At 48.6% G+C, this 21,999-nt stretch overlaps 1 protein-coding gene and 1 non-coding gene across 2 annotated transcripts; one reads left to right on the forward strand and one right to left on the reverse strand.

The window, feature by feature from the left end:
- Window positions 1–2,950: 2,950 nt before the first annotated feature.
- Window positions 2,951–3,057, reverse strand: LOC116876125. The gene has a single exon (XR_004384344.1). It is a non-coding gene; the product is annotated as a U6 spliceosomal RNA (small nuclear RNA).
- An 11,341-nt stretch (window positions 3,058–14,398) lies between these two features.
- Window positions 14,399–17,253, forward strand: GIP (gastric inhibitory polypeptide). The gene is made up of 5 exons (XM_032871807.1): window positions 14,399–14,408; window positions 14,678–14,918; window positions 15,406–15,495; window positions 16,190–16,291; window positions 17,132–17,253. The coding sequence occupies exons 1-5, from the start codon at window positions 14,399–14,401 to the stop codon at window positions 17,139–17,141; spliced, it is 453 nt and encodes a 150-aa protein (XP_032727698.1). The 3' UTR covers window positions 17,142–17,253.
- The last annotated feature ends 4,746 nt before the right edge of the window (window positions 17,254–21,999 follow it).

Raw genomic sequence — 21,999 nt, forward strand, 5'->3', positions numbered from 1 at the left:
GATCTCTCAAATAAATAAATAAAATCTTTTAAAAATAAAATAGAATATTTTAGGGGCACCCGGGTGGCTCAGTCAGTTGGGCATCAGACTCTTGGTTTTGGTTCAGGTGATGATCTCAGGGGTGTGGGATTGAGCCCCGTGTCAGGCTCCGTGCTTAGCAGGAAGTGTGCTTATCCTGCTTGTCCCTCTCCTTCTGCTTCTCCTCCCCTCCCCAATCCCCTTCCCCGCTTCACACATGCACTCTCGCTCACTCTCTAATAAATAAATAAGATCTTTAAAAAAATAAAAATAAAAGGAAATATTGGAGTGCTTGGGTGGCTCAGTTGTTAAGCATCTGCCTTCAGCTCAGGTCATGATCCCAGGTTCCTGGGATCCAGCCCAGTATCAGGCTCCCTGCTCAGTGGGAAGCCTGCTTCTTCCCTCCCGCACTCCCCCTGCTTGTGTTCCCTCTCTCGCTGTCTCTCTCTCTATCAAATAAATAGATAAAAATTTTTAAAAATAATAAAATGAAATATTTTGGGGACACCTAGCTAGCTCAGTCTGAGCATGTTGACTCTTGATTTCAGGGTTGTAAGCCCCATGTTAGATGTAGAGATTACTTAAAAACAAAAATCCTAAAAAAATAAATACAGTAAAATACTTTTTATTTTTTTTTAAGATTTTATTTATTTATTTGAGAGAGAGAATGAGAGAGAGAGAGCATGAGAGGGGAAAGGGTCAGAGGGAGAAGCAGACTTCCCGCTGAGCTAGGAGCCTGACACAGGGCTCGATTTCTGGACTCCAGGATCATGACCGGGGCCAAAGGCAGTTGCTTAACCATCTGAGCCACCCAGGCACCCAATAAGTACTTTTTTTTTTTTTTTAATTGAAGGGAGCCATTTTTTTTTAAAGATTTTATTTATTTATTTGACAGACAGAGATCACAAGTAGGCAGAGAGGCAGGCAGAGATGGGGTGGGGAAGTAGGCTCCCCGCTGAGTAGAGAGTCCCATGTGGAGCTTGATCCCAGGACCCTGAGATCATGACCTGAGCCGAAGGCAGAGGCTTAATCCACTGAGCCACCCAGACACCCCAATAAGTACTTTTTAAAAGAGATTTTACTGTATTTATTTGACACAGAGAGAGAGAGAGAGCACAAGCAGGGGAAGCAGCAGGCAGAGGAAGAGGGAGAAGTAGGCTCCCCACTGAGCAGGGAGCCCAACCCAGGAATCCACTGGGTTCATGAGCCCAGCTAAAAGCAGATGCCTAACAACTAAGCTACCCAGGCACCCCTACAATAAAATCTTTTTAAACAAATTTTTTTAATTAAAAAAGTAAATACAAATCCTACAGGCACTAGGGTGGCTCATTCTTGTGATCTCTGTCTGTCAAATAAATAAATAAAATCTTTAAATGTATGTTTACATTTTTTTACCCATTTTGGGGGAGAGGGTTATTTGTGCTCTTGATACTGAGTTTTGAGAATTCTTTACATATTTTGGATGCAAGTCCTTAATGAGATGCATGATATACAAAATGTTTTTCTCCCAGTCTGTGGCTCGTCTTTTCATTCCCTTAACGGTTACCTCCTAGAGGCAAGAGGAGTTTTTGTTTCTTTGATTGTTTTTTAAAAATTCCAGTTTATCAGTTTGGCTTTTTGAATTTTGCTTTTGGTGGCATATCTAAGATATCTTTGCCTAACTCAGGGTCACAAAGGTTTTCTCCTAGGAGCCTTGTAGTTTTTGTCTTTACAGTTAGTTATATGACCTAAACGGTTAAATTACATGATTGAGTTCATTTTTATATACAGGATGGGATGTGGAAGGAAATGTATTTTTGCATACGAATATCCAATTGTTCCCGCACTATTTGTTGGAAAGATTATCCTTTCTCTGCTGAGTAGTCTTTACATCTCTGCATAAAATAAATTGTGATAGTGTTGCCTGGGTGGCTCAGTTCGCTGAGCGTCTAACTCTTGATTTTGGCTCAGATTATGATTTCAGGGTTTTGGGATTGAGCCCTGTGCTGGGCTCTGCCCTGAGCAAGGAGTCTGATTGAAGATTCTCTCTCTCCCTCCCGCTCTGCCCGTCCCCCTGCTATCTCTCACTCAAGTAAATAAGTAAATAAATAAATCTTAAAGAAAAAATTGTGGGGTGGCTCAGTTGGTTAAGCATCTGCCTTCAGCTGGGGTCATGATCCCAAGGGTCGTGGGATCGAGCCCCACATCTGTCTACTTGCTCGGCCGGGGAGCCTGCTTCTTTCTCTCCCTCTGCCTGCCGCTCCCCCTGCTTGTGCTCTCTCTCTGTTAAATCATAAATAAATAAAATCTTTTTTTAAAAAGTTTTAAAAAGTAAAAAAATAAATTGTGATATATGTATGGGTTACACTAGGATTTTTTTTTTTTAAGACGATTTTATTTATTTATTTGACAGAGAGAGAGAACACAGCAGGGGGAACAGCAGCGGAGGGAGAGAGAGGCAGGCTCTCCACCAAGCAGGGAGCTCAACAAGCTCATCCAAGGATCCCAGGATCATGACTTAAGCCCTAGGCAGATGACCTGAGCCAAAGGCAGAGGCTTTAACCCACTGAGCCATGCAGGCGCCCCTATGTTTAACTTTTTTTTTTTTTTTTTTTTTTAATTTTATTTATTTGACAGACAGAGATCACAAGTAGGCAGAGAAACAGGCAGAGAGAGAGGAGGAAGCAGGCTCCCTGCTGAGCAGAGAGCCCGATGCGGGGCTCGATCCCAGGACCCTGAGATCATGACCTGAGCCGAAGGCAGCGGCTTAACCCACTGAGCCACCCAGGCGCCCCATATGTTTAACTTTTTAAGAAGCTGCCAAACTGTTTTCTTTTTTTCCCCTGGAGCTCAATAAAAACTTTTAATTATACGTCAGAGACTTTGTTCAGTGCAAGAGTGAACATCTGCTGTTCATGTTCACAAGTCCACTTTATCAAATGTCAATTACATCAAAAATACAGAACGTTTCACGAATTTGTGTCTCACCTTCATTCGGGAACCTTGCTAATCTCTTCTGTATCATTCCAATTTTAATACACGTGCAGCTGACCCAAGCACTGCCAAGCCGTTTTCTGAAGTGGTTGTAACATTTGACCTGTGAAATGTCTGTTTAGGGGCGCCTGGGTGGCGCTGCATCGGGCTCTCTGCTCAGCGGGAAGCCTGCTTCCCCCCCTCTCTCTGCCTGCCTCTCTGCCTACTTGTGATCTCTCTGTCAAATAAATAAATAAAATCTTTAAGAAAAAAAAGTTAAACATATCTCAACCCCCGGTATTTACCCAAGAAAAAGGAAAGCATATGTCCATAAAACAACTTCTCCACAAACGTTCACAGCAGCTTTATTTGTAATAGCCCCAAACCTGAAACGACCTATCCATAAGATGAAGAATATTACTCAGCAATGAAAAAGAGTACACTATTGATCACGTTACAACTGAAACTCAAAATCAGTATGCTGAATGAAAGAAACCAGACAAAAAAGAATACATACTATATGATTCTATTTATATAAAAGTTTAGAAAATACAAACTAATCTATAGTAACAGAAAGCAAGTCAGCAGTTGGAAGAGGTGATTAGGAGAGAAAGGGCTCAAGAAAATTTCAGGGGATGGTGGATATGTTCACTACTTTATTTAAAAAAAAAAATTTTAAGTAGGCATGGAGCTTGAAATAACGACCCTGAGATCAAGACCTGAGTGGAGATCAAGAGTCAGTCATTCAGGGGTGCCTGGGTGGCTCAGTGCGTTAAAGCCTCTGCCTTTGGCTCAGGTCATGGTCCCAGAGTCCTGGTATCGAGCCCCGCATCGGGCTCTCCGCTCAGCAGGGAGCCTGCTTCCCTCCCCTCTCTCTGCCTGTCTCTCTGCCTGTTTGTGATCTCTGTCTGTCAAGTAAATAAATAAAATCTTTATTAAAAAAAAAAGTCAGTTGTTCAATCTACTGAGCCACCCAGGTGCCCCAATATTTTTAAAGTAAGCTCTATGCCCAACATGGGACTCAAACTCACTGCCCCAAGATCAAGAGTTGCATACTCTATCAACTGAGCTGGCCAAGTGCCCCAATATTCACTCTTTTGACAGTATTGATGGTTTAATGGGAGAAGATGTATATTAAAACATGAAACTGTACACTTTACATTCAATATGTGCCATTAATTATGTGTCAGTTATACCTTGATAATACTGTTTTAGAAACCCCAATACTGTGGAGGGAGTGGTGAATTGGAAAATAACCATTTTCCATCATTGTAGTAAAGATGGGTTCAAGCAAGAATCAATAGTTGTGAGGCACCTGGCTGGCTCAGGTTGTGATCTCGGGGTCCTGGGATTGAGCCCCACATTGGGGTCCCTGATCTGCCGGGAGTCTGCTTCTCCCTCTCCCTCTGCCTCTCCCCCTATTCTCCTGCTCATGCTCTCTCTCCCCCACCCCTCTCTCTCTCAAATAAATAAATAAATAGAATCTTAAAAAAAAAAAAAAGGACGAATAGTTGTTAAATCTGAGGGTGGGGGAAGTCTGATGAGGAAAGGGATATTTACATTATCTTTTTTTTTTTAAGATTTTATTTATTTATTTGACAGACAGAGATCACAAGTAGGCAGAGAGGCAGGCAGAGAGAGGAGGGGAAGCAGGCTCCCTGCTCAGCAGGGAGCTGGATGCGGGTCTCCATCCCAGTACCCTGGGATCATGATCTGACCTGAAGGCAGAGGCTTTAACCCACTGGGCCACCCAGGCGTCCCATATTTACATTATCTTAAAGTGTCTCCCTGTCAGTTGCTTATTAATTATAAGGAGAAAAATAGTAACTATACAGTGGGAAAATTGAACAAAATTTTGGGTGGTCAAAATTATCATCAGTCATGGGCAGGTAGACATCTTGTTCCTCTAAATGCAATACCTTGAAAAGGACAGACTAATTTTTATAGTATTCTAGCCACCATGTATAACCTGATTTAAGATGGAAGAAAAAGCAGACAAAGCCAAATTAAGAAACATTCCATAAAATAACTGACCTGGACCCTCAGAAATGTCAGTGTAGGGGCACTTGGGTGACTCGGTCGGCTTAGCATCTGCCTTCGGCTCAGGTCATGATCTCAGGGTCCTGGGATTGAGCCTGGTAGGTGGGCTCCTTGTTAAGCAGGGAGTCTGCATCTTTCTCCCCCTGTGTTCTCCCCCCACCTCCCCCATGCCCTCTCTCTCTCTCTCAAATAAATAAACAAAATCTCTCTCTCTTTTTTTTAAAGATTTTATTTATTTATTTGACAGACAGAGACCACAAGTAGGCAGAGAGGCAGGCAGAGAGAGAGGAGGAGGAAGCAGGCTCCCTGCTGAGCAGAGAACCCCATATGGGGCTTGATCCCAGGACTCTGGGATCACGACCCAAGCCAAAAGCAGAGGCTTTAACCCACTGAGCCACCCAGGGACCCCACAAAATCTCTTTTTAAAAAAAATGTCAGTATTATGAAAGACAAAGGAAAGCTAAGAGAGAAACTGTTAAAGGAAAATAGGAGACATGACAAACACAATACATGATCCTGGACTGAATCTGATAAAGTAAGGGAAATACCCCAAAAGACATAAATGGGACAATTGAAAAACTTGTAATATGGGCTATATGCTTTATATCAATGTTAAACTTCTTGAATTTCATCATCGTACTAATAGTGGTTATGTGTGTGAATATCCCTGTTCTCAGGAAATATACATGGGGCAGCAGCTCTTTCTGCCCATTGGTCCTGTCCCTGTGCTTTAATAAAATCACCTTCCTGCACACGCGCGCGCGCACACACACACACACACACACACACAGAAATATGCATGGAAATGTGAAGTGGTAAAGGAACATAATATATGTAATTGACTTTCATATGTTTATAAGATAAATAATGGAATGATAGAACAAAGTGGCAAAATGCTAAAAGTTGGCATCTCTGTGGGTATATTGGAGTTCTTTGTATTATTTTTGTAAGTTCTCTGTAAGTTTAAATTATTTTAAATGAAAGAAATCTCCAGGCTAATGACATCAGAATCACTGGGAATATCACTGAGGCATTGGGATTTTATTTGTACCACACCCAATGTGGGGCTCAAACCACAGCCCTGAGAACAAGAGTCGCATGCCCTACTGACTGAGCCAGCCAGGTGCCCCAAGCCATGGGATTTCATTTATTTATTTTTTTAATTAATTAATTTTTTTAAAGATTTTATTCATTTATTTGACAGACAGAGATCACAAGCAGCAGAGAGGCAGGCAGAGAGAGAGGAGGAAGCAGGCTCCCTGCCGAGCAGAGAGCCCGATGAGGGGCTCGATCCCAGAACCCTGGGATCATGACCTGAGCCGAAGGCAGAGGCTTTAACCCACTGAGCCACCCAGGTGCCCCCATTTTTTTTTTTTTTTTTAAGAGAGAGAGCACAAGCGGCAGGAGCTGGCAAGCAGAGTGAGAAGCAGACTCCCCACTGAGCAAGGAGCCAAATGCAGGGATCAATCCCAGGACCCTAGGACCACGACCTGAGTGAAAGGCAGACTTAACCAACTGAGCCACCCAGGTGTCCCCCAAGCCATGGGATTTTTTTTTTTTAATTTTATTTATTTGTTTGACAGACAGAGATCACAAGTAGGCAGAGAGGCAGGCAGAGAGAGAGAGAAGCAGGCTCCCTGCTGAGCAGAGAGCCCAATGGGGGGCTCGATCCCAGAACCCTGGGATCATGAATGACCCGAGCCGAAGGCAGAGGCTTTAACCCACTGAGCCACCAGGCTCCCCATGCCATGGGATTTTACAAAGCTTTTCGGGCCAGGGTGTCAGATTTGGCAAATAACAGTATAATATGTGCAGTTAAATTTGAATTTCAGATAAACAACAGGTTAAAAATATATATTTTTAAAGATTTTATTTATGGGGACGCCTGGATGGCTCAGTTGGTTAAGCTGCTGCCTTTGGCTTGGGTCATGATCCCAGTGTCCTGGGATCGAGTCCCGCATCAGGGTCCCTGCTCAGCGGGGAGCCTGCTTCTCTCTCTCCCTCTGCCTGCCGCTCTGCCTGCTTGTGTGCTCTCGATCTCTCTGACAAATAAATAAATAAATAAATAAATAAATAGATAGATAGATTTTATTTATGAGAAAGAGAGAATGAGAGAGGGAGGGGCAAGGCAGGGGAAGGGGAAGGGATGGGGCCAAGCAGACTTTGCTGAGCTTGGAGTCTGACAACAGGAGTGGGGGACTGGGTCCAGATCATGACTTGAGTCAGACGCTTAACTGACTGAGCCACCCAGATGCCCCTAAAAACATTTTGTAGTATAAGTATATACCATGCAGTATTTTCTGCCTGACTAGCAAGGTCTGTCTTGGAATACAACTCATTTTGATATCTGTATTCTGCTGGTCTTTGTGGAATATTAGAGAAATATCTTGTTTATCTGTCTTCTGTGTACAAAATCATCTCAGTTCTCATTCTTGCAGAGAGAAGGGGACTGAGATAAGTATAAGTAGGCATTAAATGGCCGGACTTCATGGCGATGAACAGAAATGTTTCATGAATCTAGGGCCTTCTGTAATAATAACAATAATAGTTAATATTTTTTAGGGTGTATTAGGTATATGCCCTAAGGGGGCCCCCCATGATCACTGCCTCCTGGTTATTCACAGCCTTATGCAGTCCCGCCCACATCATACCAGGGCTGGTCTATGGGACCAGTAGCATAAAGCTGAAGGATTGTAGGTCATTTGTGAATTTCACTTAGACTTTCTTTTCTTTCTTTTTTTTTCTTTTTCTTTTTTCTTTCTTTTTCTTTTTATTTATTTATTTATTTATGTATTTGACAGAGAGAGAGAGAGAGAGAGATACAGTGACAGAGGGAACACAAGCTGAGGGAGCAGGAGAGGGAGAAGCAGACTCCCTGCTAAGCAGGTAGCTTGGCCCTTGGGGTTCTGTCCCAGGATCCGAAGATCAGGACCTGAACCTAAGGCAGACACTTAGCGGCTTAACTAAAAGTCTCCTGGCCTGGCTTTGTTTTTTCATCTGCCTGCTCACCATAGAGTGAGATGGAGGAGATCATTCTAGAGAAAACCACCCGCCAACACTGGCAGGATGCCTTCACGTTAACAAGATATTAATGCCACACTTACCTATGAGGCAAGGAGGACTGATTCTGGTTTTCTTTTGTGGGGGGTGGGGGGGAAGGAGGTTCTTTCTTTGCTCTTTAAGTGGGCTCCATACCAATATGGGGCTTGAACTCACTACCCTGAGATCAAGCATGGCAGGGCTGCCCCCAGATTGTGTTTTCTTATCTCCAATTCAGAGATGGGCCAAACTACAAGCTCAGAATGGATCAGGGCTCTGCCCAAGTCCAAACCTCACCCAGGAGAGGCTGGTGGGCGGAGCTGGGCTTTGAATCCTCCTCTTCCGCCCCAGAGGCTAATCTCCTTAAAGAAGAGTGAGGTTGATGAGGTTGCAGGAGACCCTCCCCCTATCCATCGCAGGCTTGGGTATGTGGTGGGGGGCCTCACTGGGGACCCTGGAAGCTGTCCCCCTGCAGGGAAAATGAAGGGGAAGCCCTCCCTTGTCACTCCTCACCTCTGTCCCGTAGGAGGCACTCCTACGGGACAGAGAAGGGGTCAGGAAGGCTGTTTTCCCTGGGAGGCCCTGCCCTTTGGCCTTTCACCCTAAATGCTCCACTAGCTCTTGCCTCTCTGGAAGTGAGAGCCCCTGCGGCCACCGCTCCCTGTTCTAACACTGCCCCACAGTTCTCTTCCTATGGATTAGGTCACGATTCCTAAGGGCTGAGCTCTTTTCTTGACGAACCAAAGCAGACAAAATATGGCCTTTGAAAACAGCAAGAAGGATTGGGGTTAGAGCTAAGAGGGGACTTCCAAACTGATTCCATATAGCAGATGGCCAAGAGAAGTTGTAAATAGTATCTTCCGTGTTTTTAATGGGGGGTTTTATTTATTTTATTTTTTTAAGATTTTATTTATTATTTGACAGACAGAGATCACAAGTAGGCAGAGAGGCAGGCAGAGAGAGAGGAGGAAGCAGGATCCCCGCTGAGCAGAGAGCCCAATGGATGCAGGGCTTGATCCCCAGACCCAGGGATCATGATCTGAGCTGAAGGCAGAGGCTTTAACCCACTGAGCCACCCAGGTGCCCCTATTTCTTTATTTTAATTGAAGTGTTGTTGATGTATTATATTTGCTGGGGGGATGTAGCATTGTGATTTGACAACTGTATATATTACAAAATGCAGACCACCATGCATGTAGTTACCATCCGTCACCTAAGAAGTTAGCACAATCCTCTTGACTAAATATATTCTTTCTCGAAGATCCCCCTGAAAAGTGTTTATCTTGGCCTGCGGGGTACTGAGGCTGGATGTGGGCAAAAATGTTTGGGACCACAACTGGGTTTGCGGTACGACCGGTGAGGAAAGCTGGAGGTGACCCTTCTAGGAATCAGGACAGACCCGATGACTCAGCAAAGTTTGTCCCTTTGTCTCCTCTGCAGGAGAAGAAGTATAAATCTGCCACCTGGTGTAGGAGAGCTGGGAGAGGGATGTCTGCCTTCTGAGTCAGCCTGGGAGCTTGAAGACCAAGAGAAGTCTGAAGCAGAGTCCCCGGCAGGGAGGCTGCAGTCAGCCCTCTGAGTCACCCTGGCCTGGCTGCGGAGCTGGGTCTGGAATGTCTGCGGTGGCCCTGGGGCTGCGGAGGGGGTGGTGAGTCACCACGGGGAGAGGGTAGAGCCAGCAAGCCCCACAGGCTTTTCTGCGGTTCCAGTTCTCATCCTGGGGCCTGGGTCCAGAAGTCATGGAGGGTCTGGAAAGCAGGACCCTGGGGTGTCTGGCAAGCATACGTCCATTGTCCCATCCTGCACTGATGGTCTGGCTTCCATGTATCCTAGACACCCCTCGCGCACCCCAGCTCTCTCCACCTGTCTGGGCCACTGGCCTTTGTATCCAGGCTTCCTCTTGCTTTCCCATCCCCTGTGACCTCCCTGACCCCTCACATCCTGGAAATTCTCCCCAGTGGGCTGAGGGTCTGCCCAAGCCCCCTTCCTGTTTCCACCCCTGCACACCAGGGCATCAGGCTGGTGGAATTGCCAGTAGAGTTATTGAACTATTTTTTTTTTAAAGATTTATTTATTTATTTATTTGACAGACAGAGATCACAAGTAGGCAGAGAGGCAGGCAGAGACAGAGAGAGAGGGAAGCAGGCTCCCCTGATGTGGGGCTTGATCCCAGGACTGTGGGATCATGACCTGAGCCGAAGGCAGAGGCTTTAACCCACTGAGCCACCCAGGCGCCCCTGAACTATTTTTTTTTAAAGATTTTATTTATTTATTTGACAGAGAGAGATCACAAGTAGGCAGAGAGGCAGACAGAGAGAGAGAAAGAGAGGGAACCAGGCCCTCTGCTGAGCAGAGAGCCTGAAGTGGGACTCGATCCCAGAACCCCGGGATCATGACCTGAGTGGAAGGCAGAGGCTTAACCCACTGAGCCACCCAGGCGCCCTACTGAACTATTTTGATCAAGGGCAGCAGGCCCTTCCAATCCCTAGAAACTTCAGAAGGACATCTTTTCCATTCCCCAGCTTCCCGATATGCTCTAGGGGTGGGGGCTGTGGGCTCCCCTGGGCTTCTGGCAATTTCTCTGATCCCCTCCCCAGATTCTCCCCACAGTCCTTCCTCCCCCAGGGCCCAGGCTACATTCTCCCTAGTGTGTCCACTGCAGGGTGTGAGAGCCAAAGATCAAAGGGACACAGGTTGAGGGCTGCAGAGAGGTCCCCTCCAAGGGGGTGTGTCTGAGAATTTGAGGCACAATTGGCCTTCAGAGTAGCCTGCCCCCAAAACAAATCCCCAGGGCATGAGGCAGGCACTCAGAGATGCAGGGACCCATTCTAGAACCTTCCTTGACTCTGGTTTGGCATTAGACTTAGGGGTTCCAGGGAATGGTGTCCACCCTGCTTGGGGTGCCCAGGTTTTGACACAAACCCTTTTGAGCCCATTAACTGTGGCTCAACAGGAAGCAGGATCCCAAGCGCCCCCACATCCCATTCGGAGACCAAATCTGAAATGACATGTAATCACTGCCCGTGGATAGCCGGGAGATGGAATTTGGAGAGCTCGCCCGGAGAGAAGTTTTTCCTAGATTGTGTAAAATGGGTGGTGGGTGGGCGAGGTTTCTAGGAAGCAGAAATTAATTGCGCCCCCCCCTGCCCCCCCGGTCCACTAACCTCTCATCCCACACAAGCACTTAATTTCATGCTGGAGCTGCTTCCTGACCACCGTTTACCTGGAAAGGAAAGTGGCCTTTATTAGATCCTGGAGCTCATAAGCAGATCATGAGCTTGGTTGTTGATGGTTCAAAGTACTACGGTGAGTGGAGAAGGAAGGGCCCAGGAAGGAGGCTTTGGAGGTCTTGGAGGTCGTGGAGGTCTCCCCTGCTCCTTCTAAACCCAGCCCTGAGTACAGAGGCATATACAAGCACTTGGAGAAAGGCAGAGGTGGTATTTGGAGGAGTTTCCCTTCTTCTTTTTTTTTTTTTTTTTAAAGATTTATTTATTTGTTTGACAGATAGAAATCACAAGTAGGCAGAGAGGCAGGCAGAGAGAGAGGAGGAAGCAGGCTCCCCGCTGAGCAGAGAGCCCGATGCGGGGCTTGATCCCAGAACCCTGGGATCATGACCCGAGCAGAAAGCAGAGGCTTTAACCCACTGAGCCACCCAGGCGCCCCTGGAGGAATTTCCCTTCTAAGGGGCAGACATGGGCCATAGCTTCAGGAAGTTTCGTAGGACGGGGAACAGATAGCCCTGGCTGGGCTCCTGATCTCAGAGAGCCCCAGTCTGATGGGGGAGACAAAGCCCCAGCAATGGAGAGCCCTCAGTCCAAAAGGCACAGAATGACCTCACGGTCCCCCAGTCTGATGGCAGAGACAGGTCCACACTGGGTGTCATAAATCTTTACAGATAGAATTGCAGCTGCCCACATTCCTTCAAGTTCCGAAGGGGTGAGTGTACCTCTTTCCCCCACTCTGTCCTGCCCCTGTGCCGAAAGGCAGCTTGACTGCAAGTTTCCAGTTCCCAGCTACCCCAGGAAGTCCCCATCCTTCATGGTCCCTCAACCCTCTCACTCTCCAGTCCTTTCTGTAGCCAGCAGGGACACTCCCTTAGATTTCGTAGCAGGGACATTGCTTCACTGCCAGAGCTGTGGGTCACTATCCAAAACTGGGGTTCCAATGACTGCCCCACTGTCTTGGACCCAGGGGTAGCCTATTGCCTGTGGGAGCGGTCCTACCCCAGCTAGTGCCACCTGACCTAAGTCTCCCCTCACCCAGGGCACCCTTTCTGAGGACACCTGGAAAGGAGGTGGGGTTAAAAGAATACGGGGGTCCCGTGCTGAGAAGCGAGGAGGGAGGAGAAGGAAGGGGACGCTTAAGGTGGCCTGCCCCCCACTCCCGGCAACTGGAGATACCCAAATGTTAATCATCGATTAGCCCAGTTCAGGTGGAAAGGGCAACTTTATTATGCGTAAAATGGACTTAATGTGGCAGGAGCTGTGGACCTAATTTCTTGAGATAAGATGCTTTTAGGCTAATCAGCAGGTCTGTGATGCCTGGATATAAAGGAGATGTGGGAGACTTTCTTGAGACAGGCTCCAAAGGACCAGAAGGTAGGAGGAAGAAACCCTTGCCCTGTCCTTCTGGAAGAGTCGGGAAGAAAGCCAGGTGAGCGAGCATCCGGGATGGAGGGTGGGTGGACGGGATACTGGACAGGCAGCAGGTCTCAGCACCCAGAGATGCTCACCATCCTTGCCTCTCACTTTCTTTTCCTCTACCTGAGAAATAAGGCGGCTCTCAGGATTCCTGTAACACCCACGTGACAAAGGCAGGAGGACGAGCGAGATCTGGCCCCTTTTCCTCCCGGGGGTGTTCAGTAGGGGTGAAGAGCAGTAAAGAGCCTTCCTCCCAAGCCCTGAAAACAAAAGCTAGACCTAGACATGTTTGGGCACCCCGGGAAGAGCTTCCTGGAGTAGAGAGAGTGAAGCCTAAGAAGGAGAGGATGGAATGGTCCTACTTGTGGCTTTCACTTGGGGCAAGAGGGCTATGATGGTTTAGGTGACTTCCCAGTCCAAACAGCTAGAAGGCGGGCTGCTATGGACTCTGGAGGCTGTAAGGGGAGACCCACCAAACCACATACATGTGAGGTCCAGCCGCCAGAGCTGGGCAGGGGGCTGTCAGGCACATGGGTCTGGGCTGCTTTCTTCTGCCTGGACCTTGCCCCCCATGCCCTCATCCAGAGCTCAGTGTCCCTCGCTTGCAGAACCCACACGGGCCCTGAGGCGTCAGCAGGACACAGCCGGCCCTGCTGACTATTCCTGAGCAGGTCCTGCCCTCATCCTGGTCCCTCTTCTCTCTTTGCTCAGGAAATCACCCTTGGAAGATGGTGGCTGTAAAGGTCTTCAGTCTGCTGCTGGGGTCCCTGCTCCTGGCAGTGGTGCTCGGAGAGAAGGCAGGTGGTCACTCCAGGTAGGGTTGCAGGGGAGGGGTCCAGCGCAGAGGAGGAAGCTGGGGAGAATGACCCAGTTCTGGTTTTCGGGGGCGGGGGGATGTGGGAAAGGGAAGAATCCCCAAGCCAAGAGGAAAGAAGCCAGAGGGGAAACCTTGCCAACAGTCCGGGTAGAGAGTGTGCACTGAACCCAGGAGTTTTTATAATGAGCTACTGTTGCCACAGAAAAGACTGTGGTTAGATCTCTGGAAGGACTTCTCGGTGGTTAAAGGTGTGAAGTAGATGACAGCGTCTCCCTTCCTAATGGAAGCCTTGACCATTCGCTTACGTGTGCATTTGATCAAATTGTGCAGGGCCCCCTGCGCACCAGCCACAGAATATATATTAGGGCTGAGGGGTCCCCAAATGCCTCCTGGGAACCACCTAGGGGAGTTACCAAGTGTCTTGAGCACTTCTGGTGGGGGGGGGGGGGCGGAGCAGAGTGTCACGAGCCCATGGAGCAGGGGGCTGTGTGCTCTGGAGGACCGAGAGAGACACATCTGAGTGGAGAGCTGTGCCTTGTCAGATGCAAGGGCTGGTCACAGGGCCTGTCCAGGCAGCTGTGTAGACGGGAGGCACGGCCATTGGACAGGTACAAGGAGGGACAACATGGCGTGGAGCTTGTGAACTTAGACCTGGACCCAGCTGGCCTGAGGCTAAATCCTGGATCTGCCCCCTAAGAGATGTGCTAGAAAATCTCTTCGCCCTTTGGTTTCCTCATTCCCAAAAAGGGTGTAGAAATAGTGTCTACCTCGTAGAGGAGATGAGGATCAAATGAGTCTGTGTAGTAAAGGCCTTCCAGAGGACCGGCCCCACAGTGAGGGCTGTAACCGAAGAGCTCACTCTTGTTCCTAGCAACCGGGAACAAAGCCTTGAATGGGCAGGGGTGAGGTGGGGTGGGGTGGGGTGGGGTGGGGTGAAGTGGGGTGGGGAGCGGAGCAGGCGAGAAGAGTGAAGGACGGAACTGAGGTCAGTCCTCTTCCCTGATCCCTCTTTGCCCCAAGCCAGAGTCGCACACACTGAGGCTGCCGGAAATGGGTTCTTGAGCTTGAGGATAAAGTCCCAGGGGCCTGATGCCTAGACAAGAGGGGATCTCCATAAAAATGGACTCCCAGGAAAGGGAGGGTTTGTTCTCAAACACAGGCCTCCTGTGAGTGAGCATCGTCTGGCCCTGCCTCCTGATTCCCCTCACCTCCTGCCCCTCCTGTGGTGTCCAGGCTTCTAGCTCTCTCCTCCCTCTGCCCCTCAGAGTCCACGCGAAGGTCAGTGGCTTCCGACCTCGAGGCCCCAGGTATGCCGAGGGGACTTTCATCAGCGACTACAGTATCGCCATGGACAAGATCCGCCAGCAAGACTTTGTGAACTGGCTGCTGGCGCAGAAGGGGAAGAAGAACGAGTGAGTCGAAGCCCACGCTCCTTCCTGTGCCTGGGGCTGGCTGCACCTTCCTTCGAGGGTGCCACGTGGGCCACATGGGCTGGTGACTCACGACTCCATGTGGTGCCTTTCACTGAGGCACCAACGGGGAGCTGGGCGACACGGTGGCCCTGACCTGTCCAGTCTGGGGGGTTGGGACCCAGGCAACTTTCCACTCCTTTCCTTCTAAGGAGAGGGATCAGGGAAGAGGTAGGGGCTCCCGGAGGATCCCCACGGGGTTGCAGGCGAAAGCAGAGGGAGCAGAGCCACCTGGGACTTGGTCCTTCTTCCTTCTCTTGGCCCAGTCTCTTACCTCGTCCTGGCTGCTCGGTCGGCCTGGTGAGCAGCTGAGCCGAGAAAGAGGTTTGCTTGGCAACTTGGGTTAAGGTCCCAAAAGATTGGAGGCTTTGGACTGGGGAACATCTGGAGCCTCCCAGCCCCACCCACTCCCACATCTTTACCCTACCAGCTGGAAACACAACATCACCCAGAGGGAGGCTGGGGCCCTGGAGCTGGCCCATCAATCTGACAGGAAGGAGGAGGAGAGGGAGCAGCAGGGGTGAGTCTGCCCACAGGGGAAGGGGGGGGGCAGGGCCTCATTGTTCCCTCTCCCAGACCCCAGAGTGGGTCAGGGCCCCAGATAAGCATCCCCTTCCACTCCTGGTTCAGAAAGGGGTCTTGGGGAAACTCCTGGAGGCCAGCCTGAGCTTAAGGGAGAAGCAGAGGAGGAATAGGGGCTGGGGTCCTAGGAGGGGTTTGGGATCAGAGTCCCTAAGATTGATGACTTGGTGTGCAGAATCACAGAGTCAAGGAGAGCAGCAAAAGAGACCTCAGGGGGACGTCAGGAACTGGCTTCCCTACTTCTCCTCGATAGACCTCAGGAAGGCTGTTTGAGGAACAGGGACCCTTTCAAGGGCAGTCCCTTGACATCAGTGATCCCCTCTGGGGAAGCTGAGCCATCTGTGGACATTCTAAAGAGTGACTGTCCCCAAAGTAATCTCCTGGGTTTGGGGGATGCATTCGGGGATGCTCCCAGAGGTGGGTGAGTGGGGTGCCTCTTACACTGAAGAACCCCTATTCCTGGGCCCACAGGTCAGGGTGGAGCTTTGAAAGCTGAGATAAGGAGAGGCAGCTGTGTTGACTCCCTCCCTGGACCCCAGCCACCCCTGAGAGTCCCAAGCCCTGTATTTACTCACTCTGGGTGGAGCCCAGGCTCAAACAGCCCAGCCCAGCTGAGGCTTTCTCCTTGGCAGCTCCCTCCCCAGGAACCCCAGTGATGAAGATTTGCTCAGGGATTTACTGATGCGAGAGCTGCTGGCCTGGATGGTGGATCAGATGGAAGTCTGCAGGCGCAGGTGGGCTGTCTGGTGGCTTCGGGCGTCTCGTGCCTCGCTTACAACTTGAGCTTTGGGGCCAGACATGGGTTCGGATCGGCCCCCCAGGACGTGCTAGCAAACCAACAAGGCTCCCTGAACCTCAGTGTTCTCAAGAAAACAAGGTTTATTCAGACCACTTCTGTGGGATTGTTGTCAGGTTTAAATAAGATCATCGGAGGAAAGAGCTGAGAGCAACATGGTGGGAGGAAGAATTCAGTGATGTTGGCTGCTGTTGTTACTTCTGGGTCTCCACCTTATGTGGGTGAGAGGCTGCGCTCCCCTCCCCTGAACACCTGAGCCAAACTGCCCATCTGTTCTCAGCTCACCCTCTGTACCCTTGTCCCATGGCCCCTGGAGGTGGAGGCATGTTGCCCCTGTCTGTAGCCATTGTTGGTCTCATTGGTTCTGGAACCCATCCCGCCAGCTAGGAGGTCCTTTAATCTGTTATGTCCCAGAAGCAAGGGGTGGCCAAATGCCATGAAGGAGCCCATCTACCTAAGGGCTGAGACGGGCCCCTCATTCAAGATGCAGACACCGAGGCTTGGAAACCAGAACACATTTCAGGCTTTGATGCTGGCGAGCTAGGGAGGCATGGAGGGAGTAGATCTGGGATGGCTTCTGGTAGAGGTCAGGAAAGGAGCAATGGAGGAGAGTATGAGAAATTCTCCATAGGGAGGTGGTTGCTTTTTGGAATCATTTTGATTACTTATAATTAAAAAGGTCATTGAACCTTGGCTGGGGACCAGGATGAATTAATTTGCTGACTCTGAGTAGATAGTGACCCTCCTCTCCAACCACTCTTCCTTCCACTCTCCCCAGATTTCAGTGACTCAGACCAAACCCAGATCGGGCCTGGACTCTGCCCTTCGCTCACTCAGGACTCAGCCCCACTCCAGGGTACCCAAGAGAAGCCAAACCAATAAAGTTTAAGCTGAAATAAATCTTTGTCGTCATTGTCAAAACTTACTCAAATGTCTGCTTGAGCACTGTCAACGTTTGTCTGTCTGTGGGCGTGTGCCACCCAATGAAAAGGAGATACAGTTCCCGCCTGCATCTGTAATTCGTCTGTTTACTCTCCAAATACCAGTAGAGGTAGGGGCTGTGCTAACTGCTGGGAACACAGCAATCATGGAAATGGGCACAGTCCCTGTCCCCGAGGAATTTATAGACCTGTGATGGATACAGACCTTAATCTTAAACACACACACACATTAATAATCATGTAACATGCTGGGGCGCCTGGGTGGCTCCATCGGTTAAGCCTTCAAATCTTGATTTTGGCTCAGGTCAAGATCTCAGGGTCATTAGATCAAGCCCTGCCTCCAGTTCTGCACTGGGCTTGGAGCCTGCTTAAGATTCTCTCTCTCCTCCCTCGACTCCTCCCTCCCTCCCTTTCTAAAAAAAAATAATAACAATAATTGCGCCACACGCAAAGCTATGTGAAGAAAGACAAGAGTGCTATGAGAACAGAGCAGCCTCGTCTAAATGGAGTAGGGAGTCTCAGGGCCTCTTTGAGTTACATTCAAGCTGAGTGCAATGGTGAGGATGAGAAGGCCAAAGGATGAGGAGAGCCTTAATAAACATTACCTCGGGACACCTGGGTGGCTCAGTAGGTTAATCCACTGCCTTCGGCTCAGGTCATGATCCCAGAATCCTGGGATCGAGTCCCACATGGGGCTCCTTGCTTGGCTGGGAGCCTGTTCTCCCTCTGCCTCTGCCTGCCTCTCCCACTGCATGTGCTCACTTTCTCTCTCTCTCTCTCTCTGACAAACAAATAAATAAAATCTTAAAAAAAACAAACAAACAAAAAAAAAACATTACCTCAATGTTATTCATACAAAGGGACGCCCCCCCACCCCCGCCGCCGACAATGGGGAGATTAGCATAATCAGGCTGGACTGGAGGGCAGAGAAAGGGTCTTAAAGGCCATGTTAAAACTTCTCAGATTTTATCCTCAGAGCAGGGGCAGGTCCTGAAGGATTTTGAGCAGGGGCAGGTTTGAAGAGTTATTTTCATTTCCTAACCGTCATGAGTAGGATTACATACCAAGATGAACTAGGATGGCAATGAGAAACAAAGACCAGTTAAGAGAACCCTTTTTTGCAGGATTCCAGGCTTATCCTGGGATGGTGGGAGGGGCGAGTGAAGGGAAAGAGCCTAACTCAGTTTGTCCAAAAATCAATACCTTTGGGACGCCTGGGTGGCTCAGTTGGTTAAGCAGCTGCCTTCAGCTCAGGTCATGATCTCAGTGTCCTGGGATCGAGTCTCACATCAGGCTCCTTGCTGGGCAGGGAGCCTGCTTCTCCCTCTGCCTCTGCCTGCCACTCTGTCTGCCTGTGCTCGCTCTCGCTCCTCTCTCTCTTGACAAATAAATAAATAAAATCTTAAAAAAAAAAAAAAATCAATACCTTTATCTGCCAGTGTTCAAACCAATGGCTGGTATCCGCGGAAGGCAGGCCTGTCTCCTCCCCCTTCACTTGGGCTATCTCCCCTGGAATGTCCTCTCTCCCCTTGATCTTGTCACATTTTAGTAGACACGAGTCAAACACACCTTGATTCAAAGACTCAAATTGCTTATTAGGTCTGTGACTTGGCAATTTAGTTCCTCTCTCTGAGCCTGTTTCCTGTCTGTGAAAAAAAGATTCGGAAGTACCTGACTCTCAGGGCTGAAGTATTAATTAAGATAGTGCCTGACACAAAGTAAATGGTCAGTAAGTTAACTTTGATTATCATTTACCCACCTAAACCTCAATTTAAAAATACAAGGATATTCGTTTTCAATCAGGGAGTGGCAAGCTGGATTGGCTGAAGGGCTGGGCCTGTGGCATAATTGAGTGGAGTGGGGAGGGGGTAAGACAATGGGAAGGATGGGGACTGTGAAAATGGAAGAGACACGCTTTCTGCTGACCAAACAAAACACTTTTGAGAACTGAATTTGCCCAAGGGTTGCCGGTGTGCCGTCTCCTCCAGCTCTGACATTTTAGGTTTTCTTTCCTCTAAACTCCTTGAGTTTGGAGAGTGTGTACCACACAATTAAGGCCTTTACTCAGAAGATATAGTTTAGTGAATCTCTATGGTAGAATCGGCTGTCTTTAAAAAAAAAAAAAAAAAAAAGAACCCCACGTTGTCTTGGGGAGAAGTTGGATCTCTATTTCTGGAGCCTTGGGTATCTTTGGGGGTGAGCGAATCAGAAAGGGTTATTTAGAATACATTTGTACAATGTCCTTATTACGGGCCAGGCATTATGCTCAGCTCTCTATAAACCTCATTTAAAGCCTCATCACAGCACGTTTAAGATAGTAACCTACTAGCTGTTAACGATGCACTACACTGCCTCCATGAGGTAGAGAATTAAAGTCCCTTGCTCTTCAGCCACTCTGTGGCTAAGGCCAGTGAGTCACTTAAAGCAAGTGACAGCATGTGCGATGGTCGGCATTCAGGGTATACTGGAGCGGAGCACTTCTGAGAGCCATTGTGCAATTGTCAGGCATTTTGTGAGCAGGTTGTAAAATCATTGTTACCTTGAAATCGGCCATGGCCAGAGTACACTGTGAAAATTGACAAATGCTGTAAATCAGAGCTCCTCCTTCCCAGCCTGGAGAGGTTGTTGTTAAACATTTACCAGCACATTACTGGTCAACATACTTTCTCTAAAATCATGAAAGAGAACAAAGGCGTCTGAATAAGGGAAGGAGTGCGTCTGCTTGAGTGTGGTAACCAGGTGTGTCTCCGGCCAAAGTTTGCACCTACGAGAGTGAGTGTGTGTGCTTTTGAGGGTATGAATAAATTTTAAGAAAGGAGTGTGAGTGAGGGATCAGTGCATGTATCTTAAGGGGTTATACCGTGTGAGTCAAATAGTGAGAAATGAGGCAGGTGTGTCTGTGTGTGTCAGTGAATCAGGAAAAGATCAAATTTTTGTGTTAGGAGTGGTGTAGTAAGAATATGAGAATAGGAGGTAAATGTGTGTATGTAAGGGGCTACATGTTGTTTTGCAGAAAGGCATGGGTAGGTATATTGAAGGTCAGTGTTTTAAGAGATGGCTAGTACGTGTTGGAAGAGCAAATCTGTGTCTGGGGAAGTTGGTTTCTAAGGGGACTTAGACTATCTATAGAACTCAGTGTCTAAATGTATGTCTGAGGATGAATCTGAAATTTGGTCCTTACACCCACTAACACTAGATTCTGCTTCAAATAACAGAAAAACACCTGGGTTTGGGTAACCAACAGTGGCTTTGGTAAGACAGAACATTATTTCTCTTTCTTGTAAGCATCCAGAAGCAGGCAGTTCAAGGCTGGTGTGATCGCTCTGCTCCATGAAATCCTCAGGTCAGGGACCTGAGCCTTGGCTCCGTAATCCCTCAGGGTCGAAAGTGGTGGCTAAATATCCTGTCATCAATCTCCGCTCACGTCCTCTTCTAACCCTTTTACTTGAAACTTCTGGTAACATTTTTTTTAAAAGATTTTATTTATTTATTTGACAGACAGAGATCATAAGTAGGCAGAGAGGCAGGCAGAGAGAGAGGAGGGGGGGGGAAGCAGGCTCCCCGCTGAGCAGAGAGCCTGATGCAGGGCTCTATCCCAGGACCCTGAGATCATGACCTGAGCTGAAGGCAGAGGCTTTAACCCACTGAGCCACCCAGGCACCCCGAAACTTTTTTTTTTTAAAGATTTTATTTATTTGACAGAGATCACAAGTAGGCAGAGAGGCAGGCAGAGAGAAGGGGGGGTGCAGGCTCCCCGCTGAGCAGAAAGCCCGATGTGGAGCTTGATCCCAGGACCCTGGGATCATGACCCGAGCCGAAGGTAGAGGCCTTAACCCACTGAGCTACCCGGGTGCCCCACACCCCGAAACTTCTGGTAACATTATTCGCATTCGTGATTTCACCTTGCTGATGATTCTGGATCTGTAGCTCTGCCCAGCTCTTTCTGTAGACCTTTATGTTAATACATCCAAATGACCATTGGTTGTCTCTCTTGTGATGTCACAGAGACCTCAATTTCAACTTGTTCAAAACCACTTTTAATTATTTCCCCAGCTTCATCCTGTGGTCTCAGTCCCTGTTCCCACACCCCCTTCTCTGAATGGCACCATCCTGCTGCCCAAGACAGAAAACAGCATTTTTCCCTACCCACTCTGTCTCCATCTTACCAGTTTTACCATTCTGCCCCCCAAATATCTCCTGAAACCATCGCATTCTCTCTACCTCATGGCCAATATCTTCCATCGTTTCTAGGTTACATTGCTACAGCTGACTTAAGTCTAGGTTGTCACTTTTTTTTTTTTTTAAGATTTTATTTATTTGACAGAGAGGGAGAGAGGGAGAGAGAGCACAAGTCGGGGAGGGGTAGAGGGAGAAGCACCCTCCCTGCTGAGCAGAGAGCCCCATGCGGGGCTCAATTCAAGGACCCCAAGGTCTTGACCAGAGCCCAACGCAGACACTTGAGGGAATGAGCCATCCAGGTGCCCCATTTGTCACTAATTCTTCTAAAACAAGAATTTGATCTAACAAGTCAAGTAACAATTTCCTGGCTTAAGAATCCTTCGTTACGGGCGCCTGGGTGGCTCAGTGGGTTAAGCCGATGCCTTCGGCTCAGGTCATGACCTCAGGGTCCTGGGATAGAGCCCTGCATCAGGCTCTCTGCTCAGCGGGGAGCCTGCTTCCCCCCCTCCTCTCTCTCTGCCTGCCT

Source organism: Lontra canadensis, unplaced genomic scaffold (genome assembly GCF_010015895.1).
Source record: "Lontra canadensis isolate GAN:19392208 unplaced genomic scaffold, GSC_riverotter_1.0 scaffold43, whole genome shotgun sequence".
NCBI lineage: Eukaryota > Metazoa > Chordata > Mammalia > Carnivora > Mustelidae > Lontra > Lontra canadensis.